Source organism: Mercenaria mercenaria, chromosome 11 (genome assembly GCF_021730395.1).
Source record: "Mercenaria mercenaria strain notata chromosome 11, MADL_Memer_1, whole genome shotgun sequence".
NCBI lineage: Eukaryota > Metazoa > Mollusca > Bivalvia > Venerida > Veneridae > Mercenaria > Mercenaria mercenaria.
Genome location: NC_069371.1, coordinates 39,036,557 through 39,058,698, shown reverse-complemented (window position 1 = coordinate 39,058,698; position 22,142 = coordinate 39,036,557). Strand labels below are relative to the sequence as shown.

Here is a 22,142-nt window from a genome sequence, read left to right as displayed (position 1 = left end):
TCAGAGATTTAATAAGTGCTAAACGTATACAAGCTATAGCGCAAAAGATTCATTTGCTGGGTATGAAGTCATACCGACCCGTCTTGATGGTCAATGAATACAGGTGCCTCTCTGGCAATTATTGCAGGCACAGCTGGTAGAACCGTCAACATTCAGCAAGTCAGATGGACGACTTCTTCACACGAAAGATTCATTAAAGGCTCACTTTTGAATGCGTAAAACTCACACTCAAAAACATGTCCAGGGCCAACGTGTCCAATATTTAAGAAATATTGCCGCCAATTTCAGTAAAGTGTCAAGTCAAGCAATACTGATTTTATCTTTAAGCTAAATAGTGTCGTAATGGCAGTATCTGATTCAACCAAATAAGTTTTAAAAAGACGTTTTACAGTAAAAAAAAGTGTGTACAATTATATATATATAATAATGTAACATATAATACAATAATGGCAGCATCTGGAAACAGATATTCAGGATTTATTTACGATATTAAAATTTATCACAAATAATAATTGCGCTATGATATGTCCTGATTTAAATCCTGGTGTCCGGAATTGATCCCGTACGGTCGAAGATGGTATACATAAAATTCTAAGCCGTACATTTTTGCTGGTGGTACATAATGAAATGAGATTGCATAATCGCTAATACTTTCTTTTCCCTGAAATGGAAAAAGACAGAAGTTACATATATCACTGGTATTAAGAGGTTTATAGCAATAATAGAAATGCTAAGCTGAGACTGCCTTAAAAGTTAAGAAACTCCAATTACATAAAAGTGTAAATTTCTTCTCAAAATGCTTTTGCTACACCTTTTACATATATTTAATTAATTCATTTTGATGGTGTATATTTTTTCCCGATTTTTTTTCTCAGTACATACACTATTTTGTGTATAGTACTTTTATAGGACGCGTATTCCGGTTAAATGTCTGAATGTTGAACAGATAAAATAACAAAGCTCACGTTCTTAAGCAAGAGGGCGTACGTTCGAATTACGTTGAGAGCACTGGGCTGTCCGTATTTTCCAACCATTCTGTTATGAGCTTAAAAGGTTTAAATAATCTAAAAGCGGCTAATCAATACGTATTATAAAATAAACTTCATAGCATACAATGTACCTTTTTAGCACCGTGGGCATCGTATTTATAATACCAGTCGGGATATCCTCCTCTTAAATGCGTTTCTGGATCAAAACAATGGAATCTACTCCTTCCCAATTTATCCGTAGAATTTCCAACTTTAACTCCTAAATTTTGCATACATTTTCCAAATTCTGCGTCTTCTGCGCCGCCATCTTGGCGGCAAACTTTGGAGTCATTCCCACGCACTCCGAATCGCCGCATTGCCTCTTTGCTCAAAACATACCCAGCACCGCCACTGAAATACCCTTGCTTTACAATAGTTTTAAAATGATGCCCAAAATAAATAGGGTCATCTTTATTTTGACTAGTAAGAAAATAACGTAAATTTTCTAAAATGACGTAAGTATCATCGTCTGCTTTCATAAACCAGTCTGCGTCATCTAAATGATTGTCGTAAATGTATCTAAACGCTTTCATTGTTTTACCAGTCAAGTGTTCCCTCCCTTCGGGAACATCGATCCCGACTGTTGGAAAGCTTGTATTCGTCTCGGAGCTGATGAAAATCAATTTATTGCACCGGTGAGCCCAGGTATTCCTGACATGGACAGCTTTCTTCTGCAAGTTTTGTGGACTGGTCATAACCCAACACAATACACGAATATTTTTCTTTAGTTCCGCTGCTTCCTTGTCGTCATCTAAAAGAAATCATTTCAAAGTGCATGTTTAATACCAATTTCAACAGCCTTTTCATGAACATGCAAGTGATCAGATAAAAAATGTCGGAACATTATATTGTATTACATGATATCTTATTTCACCCTTATCCTGCTAAATTTCTATAAAGAACTTGTCCATCAATTTGGACAGTACTATTAACTGTTTAAAGGGGTGCTTACTTAAAAGATACTGACTGAATGGCGAATAGTGTAGATCATGATCAGACTGCACGGGTGTGGAGGCTGATCATGATTCTTCACTGAATCAATCGTGTCCCGCATGATAAGGGTGAAATAAATCGGCGTTCCATAGTTTGTGCAATACGACTGGATTAATGTATACCCAACACGTTTACTGGGCTAATAAGACAAAACTTTGAAGTTAAAACTGTGAAAATTACTTACTGAATAGCTTGCCGGTCACTAGTCAAAATTATTGACTTTGGTTGGGCATCTAGCAATAGTTTTGACTACTGATCGGCAAGACATTCAATAATCGTATAGCATACGTTCACCTGCTACAATCATTCTCTTAATATTGTAGTTAAATAAATCTTAACTAGTGGCTGAAATGGGAACATATGTAGGACTAGTATTTTATAAACTAGGCACGACATACCATGTTGCCCAAGTAGTCTTTACACATTTCAAGTACAATCTGGGTACTCGTAATTGCTGAATAAATCTACAAGAAGTCCCGTTTGAAGCATAGAATACAACCAAAACAGTATAATAGCAGACTCGTTTTGATCAAGTCTATGAAAAGCTTCATCATAAAAGAAAGCTGACTGGACACTATGATCCAAAAGGACCTCACACTTGACTTCCAAGCACAAAGAGACATTTACGGATGCCATATGCCACTCAAGCAATATCATTAAACATTTAAAAAAAATTTAAAAGGTTTTTATGCGTGCGTGGGTGCGTACGTGCGTATTTGGGATAAAGTATTTTAAGACAGTTGTTGTGATATTAAAGGAAAAGGCAATGTTGTTCTCATGTTCATTCCATCTTCTAGGATTTCTAAAATCATTTAAGGAAGTGAAATAATTTTCAAAATCGGCTTAAAAATGAAAAAGTTATGAGCATTTAAATATTTGATCAGAATAGCGGCCATTTTGTTTCTATGGCAACAAAAAACAAAATGGCGGATTTATTTAATTTCTAGATACATATTTGAACTGTATTTACTTACTTCTGTAAATTAGCATCTCTATTTTTTCCAGCAATAATGAAAAAAATACCAAAAAATGACATCATAAACACACTATAATGGCTGCCTCCATGATCAGCTATTTTCTGAAATTTCAAACTGCCATATCTTTTTCAAAAGTGATCCGTTTTTAAAAATTCTTTCAGCGTTATGAAAGGCTTGAGGATGGCGCTCATATAAAATTAACTTCCTGTCAGGCATTCCTTGCACTTTTACGAAGCATTTTGGCCGAAAGAAGAATCAACTTACCATGGTGAGCATGTGCGTCTTGGAATTGTACAGGTCTTACTATTTGTTGGATTTTATCTAGGTCATCATGTGTCAATGCAGATCCGTGGGAGGCGTCATGTTTGCTTTTGTCATCAACTGGAACACGCCGGATAGTTTGCAGGGAAATGCCCGAAGGTCCTATAAGATAATAAATAGCGACATTTGATAATGATGCAAAAATGTGAATTATTTTCCGAATATATCCCAATATTCAATTATTTTTTTCGTGTCAGATAAATTGGAGCCCGCATCGCCTGGTGGTATAGTGGTAACACCATGGCTTGTCAATCCAGACGTCCGGAATTCGAATCCCAGTCTAAAAACTGGATTTTTTTTTAGTGTCCGAAACGCGTTGATAAACTGTAATATTTATTTTACGTGTTGTTGTTGTTCATTCCAGGATCACCTCACCCAACTATGAAACAGGTACTGCTTCTTACAGGAAAGGTGACATAGCTTGTATCACTGTTATACACCGAGCACGTACAAGATCTAAGCTGTATTTCACAGAGCAAGGCAAAGTTAGCCGGACATGTCTGTATCTAAAACTAAAAACTTCTCCATCTCTTTTCAAGGGAATTTCTCTCGCTCTGTCCCTCTGGTCAGACAGCTCTTAGTCTGAACTGGTGGAGAATGTATATGACAATCGCAGTGACTGACTTTGTATGTTAAGCGCTTTTGAATGTGTTCCTCGTGAAAATGGTTCTTTATAAATCTTTGTAAATAAACTTGACATACTGACAAAACAGTATTTAGTATCAAAACAAAGCTATTGCTTTCATTAGACTCCTAAAATGATATTATTAAATTCAAATCTTGTCTGACCTTCCAAAGGGGGTCTCACCCAGGGTGTCAAACTACATCTGATCTCTTAAACATACGAAAAATAGGGAGTCGAGAGCAAAACTGTAAAACGTTTATCTTGCAAGAAAAGTATAACAGTGCTGCAGGCGTTTGAGTAACATCCGGAATATAGGACAAAGCAAAGAATGCAAGAGTAGAACAACTTACCTGACATATAGGAAACGGCAAAGAAAGCAAACATGAGAGCAACAGACACAAACAACATTCCTGACATATAGAACATGGCAAGGAAAGCGAACATGACAGCAACAGACACAAACAACATTCCTGACATACAGGACATGGCAAGGAAAGCGAACATGACAGCAACAGACACAAACAACATTCCTGACATAAAGGACATGGCAAGGAAAGCAAACATGACAGCATCAGACACAAACAACATTCCTGACATACAGGACATGGCAAGGAAAGCAAACATGAGAGCAACAGACACAAAATAACTTTCCTGACATATAGGACACGGCAAGGGAAGCAAACAAGAGAGTAACAGACGCAAAACAACTTTCCTGACATATAGGACATGACAAGGAAAGCAAACATGAGAGCAACAGACATAAAACAACTTTCCTGACATAAAGGACATGGCAAGGAAAGCAAACACGAGACCAACAGACACAAAACAACTTTCCTGACAAATAGGATATGGCAAGGAAAGCAAACATGAGAGCAACAGACGCAAAACAACTTTCCTCACATATAGGACACGGCAAGGAAAGAAAACATGACAGCAAATAACACAAACAACTTTCCTGACATATAGGACATGACAATGAAAGCGAACATGAGACTAAGAGACAAAAACAAAATTCCTGACATATAGGACAAGGCAAGGAAAGCAAACATGAGACCAACAGACAAAAAGAACTTTCAAGGCATATATGACACGGCAAAAAAGCAAACCTGAGACCAACAGACATAAACAACATTCCTAAAATATATAGGACATGGCAAGGAAAGCAAACACGAGACTAAGAGACAAAAACAACTTTCCTGACATTTAGGTCATGGCAGGGGAAGCAAACACGAGACCAACAGACAAAAACAACTTTCCTGACATATAGGTCATGGCAAAGAAAGCAAACATGAGACCAACAGACAAACAGTTTACCTTACATAAAGGACACGGCAAGGAAAACAAACACGAGACCAACAGACAGAACAATTGACCTGACATATAGAACACGGCAACGAAAGCAAATATGAGAACAACAGATAAAAACACCTTACCTGACATATAGGAAATGACAAGGAAAGCGAACACGAGACCAACAAGCGAAAACAACTTACCTGACATACAGGACAAGGCAAGGAAAGCAAACATGAGACCAACAAACAAAAACAACATTCCTGACATACAGGACATGGCAAGGAAAGCAAACATGAGACCAACAAAAATAAAATCAACTTTCCTGACATATAGGACACGGCAAGAAAAGCGAACATGAGACCAACAGACACAAAACAACTTTCCTGACATATAGGACACGGCAAGGAAAGCAAACATTAGACCAACAAACACAAAATAACTTCCCTGACATATAGGACACGGCAAGGAAAACAAACATGAGACCAACAGACGCAAAACAACTTTCCTGACATATAGGACACGGCAAGGAAAGCAAACATTAGACCAACAGACACAAAATAACTTACCTGAAATATAGGACACGGCAAGGAAAGAAAACATGAGACCAACAGACACAAAACAATTTTCCTGACATACAGGACACGGCAAGGAAAGCAAATATGAGACCAACAGACAAGAACAACTTACCTGACATATAGGACATGGCAAGAAAAGCGAACACGAGACCAACAGATAAAAACAACTTACCTGTGACATATAGGACATGGCAAGGAAAGCAAACACGAGACCAACAAACAAGAACAACTTACCTGCCATAAGGGACACGGCAAGGAAAGCAAACACGATACCAACAGACAAAAACAATTTACCTGACATATAGGACACGGCAAGGAAAGCAAACACGAGGCCAACAGACAATCCCAGCACGAAGTTGATTGTTGCATTCTGCATTGGAACTGGAAATATAACAGCAGTGTGATAATTGCATTAAACAAGAGGACCATGATGGTCCTGAATCGCTCACCTCTTCCCACATGATCCAGTTTTGAGTATGACGTCGTTTTTTCTATTATTTGACATAGTGACCTACTGTAGTTTTTGAGCTCATGTGACCCAGTTTTGAACTTGACCTAGATATTATCAAGATAAAAATTCTGACCAATTTTCATGAAGATCCATTGAAAAATATGGTCTCTAGAGAGGTCACAAGGTTTTTCTATCATTTGACCTATTGACCTAGTTTTTTTAGGCATGTAACCCTGTTTCAAACTTATCCTAGGTATCATCAAGGTGAACATTCTGACCAATTTTCATGAAGATCCATTCAAGGGTATGGCCTCTAGAGAGGTCACAAGGTTTTTCTATTTCAAGACCTACTGACCTAGTTTTTGATCGCAGTTGACCCAGTTTCAAACTTGACCTAGATATCATTAAGATAAACATTCAAACCAACTTTCATACAGATCCCATGAAAAATATGGCCTCTAGAGAGGTCACAAGGTTTTTCGATTATTTGGCCTACTGACCTACTTTTTGAGGGCACGTGACCCACTTTCGAATCTGACCTAGATATCATCAAGATGAACATTCTGACCAATTTTTATGGAGATCCATTCACAAGTATGGCCTCTAGAGAGGTCACAAGGTTTTTCTATTTTTAGACCTACTGACCTAGTTTTTGACCGCACATGACCCTGTTTCGAACTTGACCTAGATATCATCAAGATGAACATTCAGACCAACTTTCATGAAGATCCATTGAAAAATATGGCCTTTAGAGGTCACAAGGTTTTTCTATTATTTGATCTACTGACCTAGCTTTTGATGGCACGTGACCCACTTTCAAACTTGACCTAGATATCATCAAGGTGAACATTCTGACCAATTTTCATGAAGTTCCATTGGAAAATATGGCCTTTAGAGAGGTCACAAGGTTTTTCTATTATTTGACCTACTGACCTAGTTTTTGATGGCACGTGACCCACTTTCAAACCTGACCTAGATATCGTCAAGATGAACATTCAGACCAATCTTCATACAGATCCCATGGAAAATATGGCCTCTAGAGAGGTCACAAGGTTTTTCTATTATTTGACCTACTGACCTAGTTTTTGATGGCACGTGACCCACTTTCGAACTTGACTTAGATATCATCAAGGTGAACATTCTGACATATTTTCATGAAGATTTCATGAAATATTTGGCCTCTAGAGAGGTCACAAGGTTTTTCTATTTTTAGACCTACTGACCTAGTTTTTGACCGCACGTGACTCAGTTTCGAACTTGACCTAGATATCATCAAGATAAACATTCAGACCAACTTTCATACAGATCCCATGAAAAATATGGCCTTTAGAGAGGTCACAAGGTTTTTCTATTATTTGACCTACTGACCTAGTTTTTGATGGCACGTGACCCAGTTGCGAACTTGACCTAGATATCATCAAGGTAAACGTTCTGACCAACTTTCATGAAGATCTTTTGAAATATATGGCCTCTAGAGAGGTCACAAGGTTTTTCTATTTTTAGACCTACTGACCTAGTTTTTGAAGGCACGTGACCCAGTTTGGAACTTGTTCTAGATATCATCAAGATGAACATTCTGACCAATTTTCATGAAGGTCCATTGAAAATTATGGCCTCTAGAGAGGTCACAAGGTTTTTCTATTTTTAGACCTACTGACCTAGTTTTTGAAGGCACGTGACCCAGTTTCGAACTTGACCTAGAATTTACCAAGATGAACATTCTGACCCATTTTCATAAAGATCCCATGAAAAATGTGACCTCTAGAGATGTCACAAGGAAAAGTTTACGGACGGACGGACGCACGGACGACGGACACTGCGCGATCACGAAAGCTCACCTTGTCGCTTCGTGACAGGTGAGCTAAAAATATCAAGACACATTTAGGCACATCAGTTTTATTTAGAAAATATGCCTGACCCCCGCCCCCTTTCTTCATACAAACACAGCCTCGTGTAAATGGCGGTCTACAAGTAAACCCGCAGTATTGTTTGTACAAATTTTGTATTTGCGTTTATGTAAAATATCAAAGATGTACAGTAAATCTTTGAAAGACATTTTTAAATCTTCTTCCAGGCAAACACGTAGGCTTTCTGACGAGCGATACAAGGGAAACAATGAAAGAGGAATATTTCTTCTAAAAGAAATTTTCTGCGAAAAGATGCAAATTTTGTAAAAGTAAAAATTCAGTTACCATAGTGTTTTCAACATTATTTCTGTTACACTATTGGACCTAATCAATACTGCTCTAAGACCACACCTAAAGATCGTATGACTGAAGACAAATATTTGGAGAGACGGACAGAAGGACAAAGCGGCAAGTATATGTCCCGCGCAACTTTTCGGGTGGCATTAAAGGGGAGATCATTCAAAGTTGAATAATGGTAGACTTATGGTTCTTGTATACTGCACTTCTTCTCAAAGCTCTCTGTCGTTGTGTGAAGACTTGACAACATCCCTTAAAAAGATTCGGAGGTATTCACCGGACAAAGGAATTATAAGTAAATCATAGAAAAGCAGATAATTCCAAAATTCAAAAAGAAAGCAAGGTAGAGTTATGGTTCTTGCATTTCCTCTTAACAGTCTATGTAATTGTAGGCTGTTCTTACGATACTTTTGGTGTTGTGATCCGGACTAAGTATGCATGGACGGACACGCTAACAGACAGATGTAAGGATACAGTTATAATATCCCCATATGTCTTTCAACGTTGGAAATCAAATCACTTGTCCCTCATCAATGTAGGTTCGAGCCTCACTCGGGGCGTTGAATTCTTCATGTGAGGAAGCAATGCAGCTGGCTTACGGAAGGTCGGTGGTTCTACCCAGTGCCCGCTCGTGATGAAACAATGCACGGAGGGGCACTTGGGGGTCTTACTCCACCACAAAAACTGGAAAAATCGCCATATGACTTATAATTGTGTCGGTGCGACGTTAAACCCAACAAAGTAAAGTAAAGTTCAACGTGGGAAATGCAGACAAACAATATAAAACCGCAGCGGTCTCCCAACAGTCGTCACCTTTCCTGCATGGCATCTCATTGTGCTACAAATACTTATTCACCATGTCATTGTAATCAAAATGATACAGGAAACCAGAATCAATAAAGTATATTGTGTTACAAGGAAATATTAATATATAAACACACGCTGAGTTTCTCATTTGATACAGGAATTTGCCTAGTTACTATAGTAAGATTATCCAATTTTCCATTCTCTCTTCTTCATTTTCAAGCCGATGCAAACAGCTAATGATTAGTCTTTTTTTATTTGTCTGCCAGTACGTTGTTATCCTTATCGCAAAATAATCCAAAATATACAATGTAATTAAACACAGAGTCGTAATATTACCTGCCCAATCTGTGACGCGAAAACAAATATTTACACTTCTTATCTTGACCATTTTAACAATAAAGTTTAATACGAGACTGTCACGGAAACGTCATGTTTCACTGAAATATATTATCATCAATATTACACGACCACCAGCCAGCCGTTACCCCTATCTACACAATGCTTAAATTTGAACTGTTAAACAATTTGAGGCATACACCATGAAGATATAATCATTGAAATGTATTAGACTAAACATATGAAATATCATTCAAAAGTTGGTTCAACAATGGATCAATGACGTTTGTAAACGTTTGAAGACAATACGCGCAGTCTGGTCAGGATCCATGCTGTTCGCTAACGGTTTCTCTAATTGCAATAAGCTTTGGAAGCGAACAGCATGGATCCTGACCAGACTGTGGGGATGCGCAGGCTGGTCTGGATCCATGCTGGTCGCAAACGCACTATGTCGATTTTCTCATGGCGCGGCTCAATTATAAAGATGTACAAAAGGCACAGCTGTCGCAAAGTTGTAATAGTTTTATTACATTCTCCCCTGTACTAAAGCTTCTACAACTTTCATCTAATGGGGACAATTAATATGTCAAAGACGTACAAGAGGACTAGAGCACATGTAATGATATATATATTATACATATTACAGAGAAGGTGTATGCCAAGATTGGAGTTAAAGGTATATGGCAGTGGTGACGTCGAACGCACAGCTAAAAACCTTAACTTATGTAAAGATATAAGTCCACGCTTCGCTAAACTGAGATAGAAAATATTACATGTCCAACGAAAACATGCCCATTGGAAGGATGCGTGCTTATGTGTTGCCAAACTGTTGCATGCTAATTTTGAAGTTGTTATGGGCAGTAGGAATATTTGGGTTAACTGTCTGTAAACTTTTTGTTGACAAAACGATATTTTTTGGCGATGTGGGATATAAAGGTATATATTTAACTTCACTATATATTTCTTGTTCATTTTCGTATAAACAATATTGCTGTAATAATATCATGGCTGGCCCTTTCTGCGATATTGCACACGATATCTGATGTCATTCATGGACAGAAAAAAAAACATGAACAAAAAGGCGTCGTTAGATTTTTTTAAACCAAAATAAAAAAAGAACAATAAATTAGACGGTTAAGATCAAAACTGAACCGACACGACTACATGATTTTTCACTGAATATAATGATATTCTAATTAAAAACCAGGACGGAATGCGAATTACTTAGGTCTTTTCGACTGCTTTACTAGATCAATACTCTGACATTAATTTTTATTTTCCGATACTCACGGATAGTAAACCACATACTGGGACTCATGGATTTGCAAAAAGTCCGTGCATTTAATTCTTAATGCATGATAAGAAAAAAAATATTCAAAGAAAATATTAATTTGTTTTCTCAATACTTTAATTGGCATGAAAACATTTCATACCTTTTAAAACTGTGTGTTATTTTTGTGTGCGAAAAAAAATATATTGTGGATTACGGTATACATATTTAAGGAATTTCATTGGCTCAGGGAAATCAGCATTTCTCAAACTGTTCACTCCTGGAAAACCGAAAATCATATCCCTTTTTTTGTAATGACGCAGTAATTATGTAAAGTATATCCCTAAATATGACAGTTTTTAATTTGTAGATAACAGCATCAGGTCTCTACGATTTATTAGGCTAACTGATGCCAGATTTTATAGGAAATAAGTAAAAACTGCAAACTTACGTCAGTCAGTAAGAAACCAATTATAAAATTGCAAAACAATCTTATTTCGAGTTCTATTGTATTTTGTAGATGTTCGACGACACTTACCATTTCTGCGTCGCATTTTAAGTATTCCTGAAAAATTCCTCCCTAAAGGTTTTCAAAAATTAAATTTAAAGAAAATCCATCCGAACTCATAATTCTGTAACTTCTTTTAGCAGAGCAAACTGCACACTATTTTTCTGTACCTTTACAATGGCTGTAGTTATTGCTTTCACCAGCTATTATACGTATAGATATTGGCTAGAAAGTCATACTCGAGCTATTTTAGTATTCAATCTAATATTACAATCATTTAAGCTTTTAACTGCATTTTAAAATATTCCACAAAAACAACAGTTACATACGTCTTGCGTTACATTAAATTGCACTTTGCTTTGAATTTAAGTAGTCCTATACATTAGCGTTCATAAATCTATTTACTAAAATTCATTAAACTACATGTATCTCAGTCAGGCTCATTTTTGTATAACGTATTTAAAGTCAAGAGAAAGTCACACGTGCGCTAGCGTTTAAAAGTAAGCATACATCTCCGCATATTAATGCGTTTTCGAAAACTTCTGGCTATCTTGTTTTGATTGTATAATAAATCTCATACTAAAATTATCTTAAGAAGTTTGTGCCGCGATTTCAATGAAAATCATGTAAATCCGCTCGAAATACGATGCCATGAAATGAAACGTTCACGAGTAATTAATTAGCCTATCAGATTGGTAAAAGCTTTCACTATACTGACTGCCTTATTTTTGTAATATTCCGTGACTTCTTCATTCAATTGAATAATTCATTAGCAAACAATTTATCTGCTCGATCTGTGAATTCTTTATTCGCATGTTTTAGACCCGAATCAATTGTTAATAATTCATGTTGATGTTGATTTTTTTTATCTTTCTAATCTCAGATTTTCTACAGTCACGTGAAAAAATCTTCAATAAGAAGATGTTTTCTTTTCCAGAATATCGGTAGCGCTTTGCTAGTTTGATTCTTTCTATGGCTGTAATAAGTTACCATCCAAAATATATTGGGTAAAATTAATCTCAAAAATGTTTATATCCACCGTTTGTCCGTCCGACAGATAACCCTTCCTGATGTTCAAACTTCAAACATGTGATAGGTGCATGCAGATTTTGACAGAATGCTACATATACTGAAAGACAGCAGAGTAAAATAATCACGATGCTCTTCGTAAAGGGCACGAGGAAGGGGGAAATGTAAGGACTATTTATATTTGAACTTCTTGTGAAAGACTTACGTAAGCTTACATTTGCTTTGGTAGCGATTACCTTGTAAGACTTCTGCCATGTGAAAAGATTAGATAACTGCTGCGTCATGTCGTGCAGACTAAAAAAACTTGAACAAGTTCTGATATCCAGTATCTAATGTCGCAGACTAATTATGATGAAATGGTTTTTTACGGTTATCTAATCATTATCGTTTACAATGAAGTGAATCAATATCTCGGCAATGTAATAAACATAAATGTAACTGCAACAAATGAAGGTCGGTGGTATGTATCGGGTCTCAAAAGACAATTAGTGTCCACGTGTTTAGTAGTAACACTTATAATGACCATGCCCCCTAAACCCTCCCCTGTTTCCCGTCGATGTGGGTTCGAGCCTCACTCGGGACGTTGAATTCTTCATGCGAGGAAGCCATCCAGCTGGCTTACGGAAGGTCGATGGTTCTATCCAGGTGCCCACTCGTGATGAAATAATGCACGGAGGGGCACTTGGAATCATGAATAAAAAATATTATATCGATACGTAATAGTACGGAACGATCCGGGAATCGATAACTGCTTTTTTCATATCAAAGAAGATAATTGAAGTAAGTATGAATTTCCTAACGCGGGTTTATACTCTTGACATTAAAGAAATAAAGGAAGACAATGATATATATTGATTATCAGGTAAAACAGATACCCTTAACATTTGTGTTTGCTTTTCCTTACAACACATGTTAATCATGAATACATGTTGACCGCTGAGATAGCGACAGTGAAATTGGACAAATTTGCGTTAATACCAGACTGCGTAGAAAAAAAAACACATGAAAGTTTCAATTTTGAGAATTTTAAGGAAGAGTAGAGCTGATATATTGCACATACTTAGCACGTCTATTGTTTTTATGATAAAAACGGATAAAAGCTTCGGTTTCAGGACACTAAATTTTAAGACAAAATTGGCCCAAAATGCACACCTTGCGCGACCTGTACCATATTATCTGCAAATGACTGACCTAAAACATATGTACATATGTTGTAAAGCATGTGACCAGAAGAAATATAACAGAGATAAGAAAAGTGTCTCATAAACGTTTCCCCGTTACTTTTTCATTCTAGATGGATGGATGACTGTTTCAATTTTGTCTGACTTACGTTAACTCGGGTAAGGTTTTAGACCCGATCGTCAAGGAAAATCGAATCAAGCATCGATTCATTTTACAAAACTTATAATTTTACTTTCATATTCCCCCTACCTTTCAACAGTTGGTCAGACTAGTACAATTAATTGTCAATGTCATACAGACATTGGGAAAATTATTGGTTACCATGTCCATTTACGAAATTCGATTAAACAAAATTTGCATTCAATAACTTAAATTAATCTTTATTGCAGATATTTCATAATATTCTCTCTTGTTTATTTGCATTAACTAGAGGACAGTTTCCTTCAAAGTAAATGTGTACAAAATAATACCAGAATTATTGTTTTCCCCTTATTAGAAAAGAAACTGCAATGTCTTTCACTCGGTGTAATGTTTAATTGTTATACGTCACATTACCAAAATATTTGTTGTGATTGCTTTTATTCATTCATAGCAGATTCTCACCAGAGTTTGTGATAATCGGTATAGTATGACTAGAGTTGTAACCCCTGGTATGGTTAAATTGATCATTTTGCCAATATCTTTGCCAAAGCGCCTAAGCTCTATAACGTGATAACCCGACACCACAAGACAACATGACACCAGATCGGACAACATTACACTTTAAAGAGATTGTTTTCGTTTTGAAGTTAGTATTTTCAATTTTGTCTATATACAATGTGAATCAATGAAAACAAGATTCCTACCAGATTTCGAGGATAGAAAGAGGCATCTAATGGAATGCTTTCTGAATTAAAGAGACCACAAAATAACCACACAGATGGCTAATTCACGGCCAGAATTTCATTGTTTTGGATATAGAACCGAGGATTTTTCTTAATTTCTGAAGCAACAAGCTAGGCATTGCCCCGACACCAGGTTTTGATGATAAGATGTTCTGACACTAACATCTGATCCTTTATTTTGCTCGGTTTGCAGTAGTTTATCGAATTTATCCGTGTTTTCGGATATAAAGGGTCGTTAACATCATTTTTCTAATAAGGGTTTAGGTTATAATGAAGCAAATCACCATAATTCGATGTAATGACGTAAATCAGTATTACTCAAACTGTTCACTCCTGGAAAACCGAAAATCATATCCCTTTTTTTATGACATCATGTAAAGTATATCCCTAAATATGACAGCGTTTTATTTGTAGATAACAGCATCAGGTCTAACTGATGGCAGATTTTACAGTTAATAAGAAAAAATTGCAAACTTATGTCAGTCAGTAAGAAACCAGTCATAGAATTGCAAAACAATCTTATTTTGAGTTCTATTGTATTTTGCAGATGTTCTGCGACACTTACCATTTCTGCGTCGCATTTTAAGTATTCCTGAAAAATCCCTCCCTAAAAGTTTTCAAAAATTAAAAGAAAATCCATCCAAACTCCGTATCTCTATTACTTCTTTTAGCAGAGCAAACAGCACACTATTTTTCTGTACCTTTACAATGACTGTAGTTACTGTTTTCACCAGCTATTATACGTATAGATATTGGCTGGAAAGTCAAACTAGAGCTATTGTAGTATTCAATCTAATATTACAATCATTTAAGCTTCTAATTGCATTTTTAAATATTCCACAAAAACAACGGTTACGTATTGTACCTGTTATGTCCTTGTAGTGCACGTCTTGCATTAAATTAAATTGCACTTTTGATTTAAGTAGTCCTATACATTAGCGTTCATAAATCTAGTTTGCACATTCCGTTTACTAAAATTTATTAAACTACATGTATCTCAGTCAGGCTCATTTTTGTAAAACGTATATAAGGGTCAAAAGAAAGTCACAAGTGCGCTAGCGTTTAAAAGTAAGCATTATATCTCCGCATATTAATGCGTTTTCAAAATCTTCTTGCTGTCTTGTTTTGATTGTATAATAAAGCTCAGCCTAAAATTATCTTATGAAGTTTGTGCCGCGGTTTCAATGAAAATCATGTAAATCTGCTCTAAATATACGATGCCATGAAATGAAACTTGCACGAGTAATTAATTAGCCTATCAGATTGGTAAAAGCTTTCACTACAGACTGCCTTATTTTTGTAATATTCCGTGACTTTCTTCATTCAATTGAATAATTCATTAGCAAACAATTTAGCTGCATACTTCGTTATTCATTTGTTTTAGACCCGAATCAGTTGTTAATCTGTTGGGTTTTTTTCCCTTTAAATTGAAAATCACAGAACAATTGGGGAAAACTAATCTCAATAAATGTTTATATCCGTTTGTCCGTCCGATAGATAGACCTTCTGGATATTCAAACTTCACAAAAATCGTCTATATATATCAACACCGGAACAATGTTTACTTATGCGCCATTTAAACATTCAAAAGACTCGTGTATGTAGCAATTTGAATAACTATAAATCAAATAATATGACACTCTTATCAGTTGATATTTACAAAGTTAAAGTTGCAAATGGATAAAAGCTTTCTTTAACAGGGAAAAATTCAAAAAGGAGACTATAACACCTTAACATATTTCAGAAATCAATACCATTTAAGTTTGTTTTTATTAATTTGAGGCATGACTGCAGCTAAATAACTGCTATCTTAAAAGTTACAACATATTTCTACTTCGTGTACCTAACGAGTTAGATATTTTTCTTCATATTTTACGACCACTAACATGTTTCTATAAATGAATATTTTTGCGTGCATCAAATGAACGGTTCGTCTTCACCAGTCTTTTTTTTGTTTTGTGATTACCAGATTCGCATTTTATCATATCAGGAAGCTTCGATGGTTCCATATCTCTTATTATCTTCTATGAACGGCGCCATGAGAAAACCAACATAGTGCGTTTGCGACCAGCATGGATCCAGACCAGCCTGCGCATCCGCGCAGGCTGTTCGCTAACAGTTTCTCTAATTCCAATAGGCTTTGAAAGCGAACCGCATGGATCCTGACCAGACTGCGCGGATGCAGCCTGCGTTTGATGGATCCATGCTGGTCGCAAACGCAATATGTTGGTTTTCTCATGGCGCGGCTCATATATATATATATATATATATATATATATATATATATATATATATATATATATATATATATATATATCTTAATGTTATTTCGACATTTTCTGAAATATCAGATTTTCCGAGACTTTTATTCCCATAGCTACTATAGAAAATGAAAAGAGGCGTTAACTTTTACATAAGAAAAATGCACTCTCTTTTTCTAGACATAAAAATTCATACGCGGCAATTTTTAAATAACATGCGCTAGGGGAATGCAGATTTTGACAGAATGCTACATATACATACTGAAATACTGCAGAGTAATATAATCACGATGCTCTTTAGAAAGGGCACAAGGAAGGGGGAAATGTAAGGACTATTTATATTTGAACTTCTTGTGACAGACTTACGTAGGCTTACATTTGGTTTGGTAGCGATTACCTTGTAAGACTTCTGCCATGTGAAAAGATTAGATAACTGCTGCGTCATGTCGTGCAGACTAAAAAACTTAAACAAGTGTTGATATCCGGTATCTAATGTCGCAGACTAATTATGATGAAATGGCTTTTAACGTTATATAATCAGTATTGTTTACAATGAAGTGAATCAATATCTCGTGCGCGTGCTGCATAATCGGCAATGTAATAAACATGAATGTTGCTGCAACAAAAGAAGGTTGAAGGTCAGTGGTAGGTATCTGGTCTCAAAAGACAATTAGTTTTCACGTGTTTAGTAGTAAAACTTATAACGACCATGCCCCCTAAACCCTCCCCTGTCCCTAATCGATGTAGGTTCGAGCCTCACTCGGGGCGTTGAATTCTTCATGTGAGGAAGCCATCCAGCTAGCTTACGGAAGGTTGGTGGTTCTACCCAGGTACCCGCTCGTGATGAAACAATGCACGTAGGGGCACCTGGGGTATTCCTCCACCATCAAAGCTTGGAAGTCGCCATATAACCTATAATTGTGTCGGTGCGACGTTAAGCCCAACAAATTAAAAAAAAATAACCCCCCTCCTCCATATGTAATACATCACACTGGAATGTAACCGTTTCATGTTGATGATAAAATTCTAGATCTAGCTAAAACTGTGTGACCTAATGCATGGTAACCTTCTTCGTATCCGCATTGTGTTATGGAGTTACACGCATGTCATGGATAAAAAAATATTATATCGATACGTAATAGTACGGAACAATCCGGGAATCGATAACTGCTTTCTTTATATCAAAGTAAGATCATCGAAGAAGTATGAATTTCCAAACGCGGTTTTATACTCTGACATTAAAGAAATAACGGAAGACAATGATATGTATTGATTATCAGGTACATGTAAACAGATACCTTTAACAAAAATATTTGCTTTTCCTTACAACACATGTTAATCGTGAATACAAGTGGACTGCTGAGATACTAAATGAAAACCATTATCTGGATACTTGTAGATTTGAATGAAAGGTCAGCATCAGTGCTGTTCCTTCTGGATCATTGATTTCAACTCATTTAAATTTGAAGATTGAATACTGATGCAAGGGGGCGTGGACGGTGTTGCATTTTTCATTACTACTCATCAATATTATTTATTTATTTGTTTGGGTTTTACGGCGCACCAACACAGTATAGGTTATATGGCGCCAAACAGGACTGCAAATTTTGGTTCCACATCTCATTTACATCGAAATAAAAACATGAGGTTTGGAATCAAAATTTGCATACCTGCTGGAATTACAGAGTTACTGCAAAACCAAGTGTTAAGTCCCTATTAGTCGCCTCTTACGATCATGCAAGGGTAAGGCAGTGGTTCCAATTCTTTTCATACACAGATCGTCCCATAACCGCATGGGGCATGAACAGACTCAATCAAACCGAGTCATTGCCTTGTTCTCGGGTGCTTCCGAGGGATATACTTTTCAGATTTTATTTACTTCTCTCTTTACTAACACTGGTCCTTCCTTGAAGAAAACGGTGGACAGAAACAGGAATTCCATCATTTTTTTCTCTCGGATGAAGACCTATACCAGTACAGTTAATTGGTCGTGTCATTAAGACATCGAGAAAATAACTGGTTTCCACGTCAAATTACGAAACTCAATGGAACGGAAGTTTCATTTTAAACCTATTTTAAAAATAGAAGAAAGATTGAGACATTGTACATAATGTTTAAGACGCGTTTCAAGTTATGGTTTTAACAAAATTAAAAGAACGGATGGTGTAACCAGAGAATTTCCGTACATAAAATAACACTCGAAATTAGGCGCAAAGGTTTGATAATCAAAAATTATCTTTCTATAAAATGGGTCAAACCTGAACGCCATGAGAACTGGGCTCTTGTCAGAGCACTATATAGGTAACCATAAAGTCATTAATATTTTTGGGGAACTACTTTTCGTAGATTGCTAGGTTTCGCTCAACTACAAAATCAAATTCCAACACCGTCATATCGACTTTCCATTATTTTATATTTAAAAAGTTCATTATCATGATTATTCTGGAAGAAGACAAAGAAGTTTAGATATATTTAGCACATCTAATTTATAAGCAGTAACTTAAGCAGTACATAAGTAAAACTAGATATTAGTAGTGTTTTGGTTGCCAGCACAAGTTCTTTTGATTCTTTTTCACATGAATGTATTTCATTAGAAAATTCTTCAACACTTCATTGTTCCTGTTACTATTATGTAGTGGCCTGTCAAGATACGGACCCAAAGGGAGAGAAATCTCTATGTTAGACATTACTGAGTACTATTTCAATTATTACTGAAATAAGAAGTTGGAATGCCGAGCCAAAGTATGAATACAATATTTTTTTTTAAAAATCCGAGCATAAAAATACACAACGTTAAACAAACTCAAAACTGGAAAAGTAAACTGATAAGGTCTGATAAATATGCAATTTATCATCCTCCTTTGGTTAAAATTAATCATACACGCAGATATCTCTGTCTTAGTGTACACACTTAATCCTTCTTTACACAATAATACCAGAGTTATATCCCTTTAATAAAAAGATATTGCAATTTCTGCACTTAGTGCATTATTCGTATGTTATATATAAGTCACATTACCTAAATAGTTGAATTGTTTGTATTCATTCGTAACAGTTTCTCATCAGACTTTGTCAAAATCCACGAAGTATGATTATAGTTGTGGCCCCTGCAATGATTAAATTGATTTTTTTTTTTTTGCTGATATCTTTGTGAAAGTGCATAAGTTTTGGTGAGCAGTGTATGTTATATCGTTTGATTTACCTGAAAGATGTTTTACAGTTATTTAATTAAAGTCAGAATCTACACAATAACACCAGAAGTATTGCCCTTTAACTAGTTAGAATATTCGGATTATTTTGCCTTTTTATGTTAGTGTTGTTGTTTTTTACTAGCATTCACCTTCTCACATGCCCTTTCAACATCGTTAATTTTTCTCTTAAAAATATTTTAGTACAATAATATCTGTTGCGTCAAACATGCATTAAATTGTTTGAGGTAATGGCAATCGAGACAATTTGCGAGACATTACATAAAATCCCGATACTACTTCGGCATTTTCCGGCAGCTAATGTAGCTTGTATGAGCAACCAGACGGAGAACGCCGAAGTCCTATACGGAAAATACGTAGTCGCACGGAAATAACCGAAATTCATTAGCGGTCCATTACCTTAAGTCTCATGTATAACAACAACGTCATTTTCTTTCATAAACCTCATTTGATCATTGAAATATTTATTTATTTATTTGAGTTTTACGGCGCACCAACACAGTATGGGTTATATGGCACCAAACAGGACTACAAGTTTTGGTTCCACATCCCATTTACATCAAAATAAAAACATGAGGTATGGAATCAAAATCTGCATACCTGCTGGAATCACAGAGTTACTGCAAAACCAAGTGTTAAGACTCAGTCGCCTCTTACGATCATGCAAGGATAAGGCAGTGGTTCCAATTCTTTTCATACACAGATCGTCCTAGAATCACATGGGGCTGATCATTGAAAAGGGTTTATGGTTTATGATAATTTACTTTATCTTAAGCATCGTGACTGGTTTGCATAAATACCGCAAGTCATTCAATCAGTGTTTCATTATGTAACATGTTTACTTAACCCCCAAGTAAAGCATTTTATTACATTATAAAACTGTTGTAACAAGATACTGACAGGTATTGGAAGTGTGACATAGCTCTACGTTTATTGTCATTATCAATGAATCTTTCCTATGAATTTAGGTCATATGGCAACTAATTACAGAGAGGTGCTCCACCGAACACGATTTCAGTTATCAACCGTGGTGGGCATCTAGAGGCTAGACTGAACCAACAACCTCCCGTTTTAAAAAGACCAGTTGAATGGCTTTCCCCACATGAAAGAATTCTACGTGCCATACCAGGTTTCGAGCCCATAGCGGTCGGTAATTAAGGGGCATTCGATCGAAGTCAGCCTCATCGGAGAACACAATACAGTATCATATTAATTTTCAGCAAAATGTACACGAACTTTGTTGTGAAAACTCGGCACACATGTACATAACATGTGTTCCATTTAATGAAAACGGATACATAATAGCATTGTTAAATGTTAATAGTTGACCACTTACCTTTTAAAATATTTTTACGATTTAATCCATTCAAATGTGTATTTGATATAAAGATGGACTATCCATTTCTTTCCATTGAAACTACTTCAAGCGGAGAAGTGTTCTTAAGTGGTCTGTATGTTTATTTTCCTACGTATACATGCTGTAAACCCAGGCATTTATTTGCAATCAAGATTTGGTTAAGGTTTAAGTTTACCTACATTAAGCCTTAACCTTTATACATATAATTTCTACTTTATAAACTTCAAAGAAGAAAAATATCATTTACTGAAATGTGATGGCGGTAACACGATACTGTACAGAGAAAAACCAGTTACCTCCACAAAAACTGTCTATACATTATTTATCTTTCTACTATTCATAGTTCACCGTTATCAAGTTGCAAACAGAATTGTGGAGAATTTCATATTATTACTCAAGGCCGCCGGTTGCTAAGTGCGTTTGGTATGATATAAAGAAACGCAGGGGCGGATCATTCAATTTAATTTATTTTGTTAATGGGGGCTGCAGATAAAAAAACGTTCCGCTAATTTTCAATTATATTAAAATGTAACTCGTATTTGCGTACCATTTGTTAGCAATTGTAAAAAGAAAATATAAAATTAAAGGTGTTTATCAGATCTTGGTCAAGTAACGTGTTTGTTTGAAACTTAAACTTTTGATATTTAAACATATTTGTGTACAGATTGATACATGTAAGAATTTCTCAGAAGGTATTTCTAATCCCAGGCAACCCAAATAAGATAGTATACATTTGATTAACATACTTTGTCTAAGGCAAAATATAAATATAAGTCCTATTGTACTGCATTTGTAACAATTTTCTGTCTAGCTGAAATTCATTAGAAATACA

At 35.9% G+C, this 22,142-nt stretch overlaps 1 protein-coding gene across 5 annotated transcripts; it reads right to left on the bottom strand.

Annotated features, from left to right (window-relative positions):
• Positions 1–405: 405 nt before the first annotated feature.
• Positions 406–21,447, bottom strand: LOC123531263 (glycoprotein-N-acetylgalactosamine 3-beta-galactosyltransferase 1-like). 5 transcript variants are annotated; one of them, XM_053517184.1, is made up of 6 exons: positions 21,290–21,409; positions 19,764–19,851; positions 6,107–6,193; positions 3,263–3,421; positions 1,121–1,779; positions 406–661 (listed from the first exon to the last, which is right to left on the bottom strand). In XM_053517184.1, exons 3-6 carry the CDS (start codon positions 6,186–6,188, stop codon positions 518–520), a joined length of 1,044 nt encoding a protein of 347 aa, XP_053373159.1. In that variant the 5' UTR covers positions 6,189–6,193; positions 19,764–19,851; positions 21,290–21,409; the 3' UTR covers positions 406–517. The 5 variants fall into 5 exon arrangements, with proteins under 5 accessions (XP_053373159.1, XP_045168009.2, XP_045168007.2 ...); XM_045312074.2 differs by lacking the exon at positions 19,764–19,851 and having other exon boundaries at positions 21,290–21,447; XM_045312072.2 differs by lacking the exons at positions 19,764–19,851; positions 21,290–21,409 and adding an exon at positions 15,049–15,171.
• Positions 21,448–22,142: the final 695 nt, after the last annotated feature.

Coding starts and splice junctions, on each gene's coding strand:
- LOC123531263 (XM_053517183.1), bottom strand. CDS start 4,568: ATGTTTGCTTTCCTTGCCATGTCCTGTATGTCAGGAATGTTGTTTGTG. Junction 3,422..4,294: donor TGCCGTTTCCTATATGTCAG/GTAAGTTGTTCT, acceptor ATTATCTTATAG/GACCTTCGGGCATTTCCCTG. Junction 662..1,120: donor ATGCCCACGGTGCTAAAAAG/GTACATTGTATG, acceptor TTTCCATTTCAG/GGAAAAGAAAGTATTAGCGA.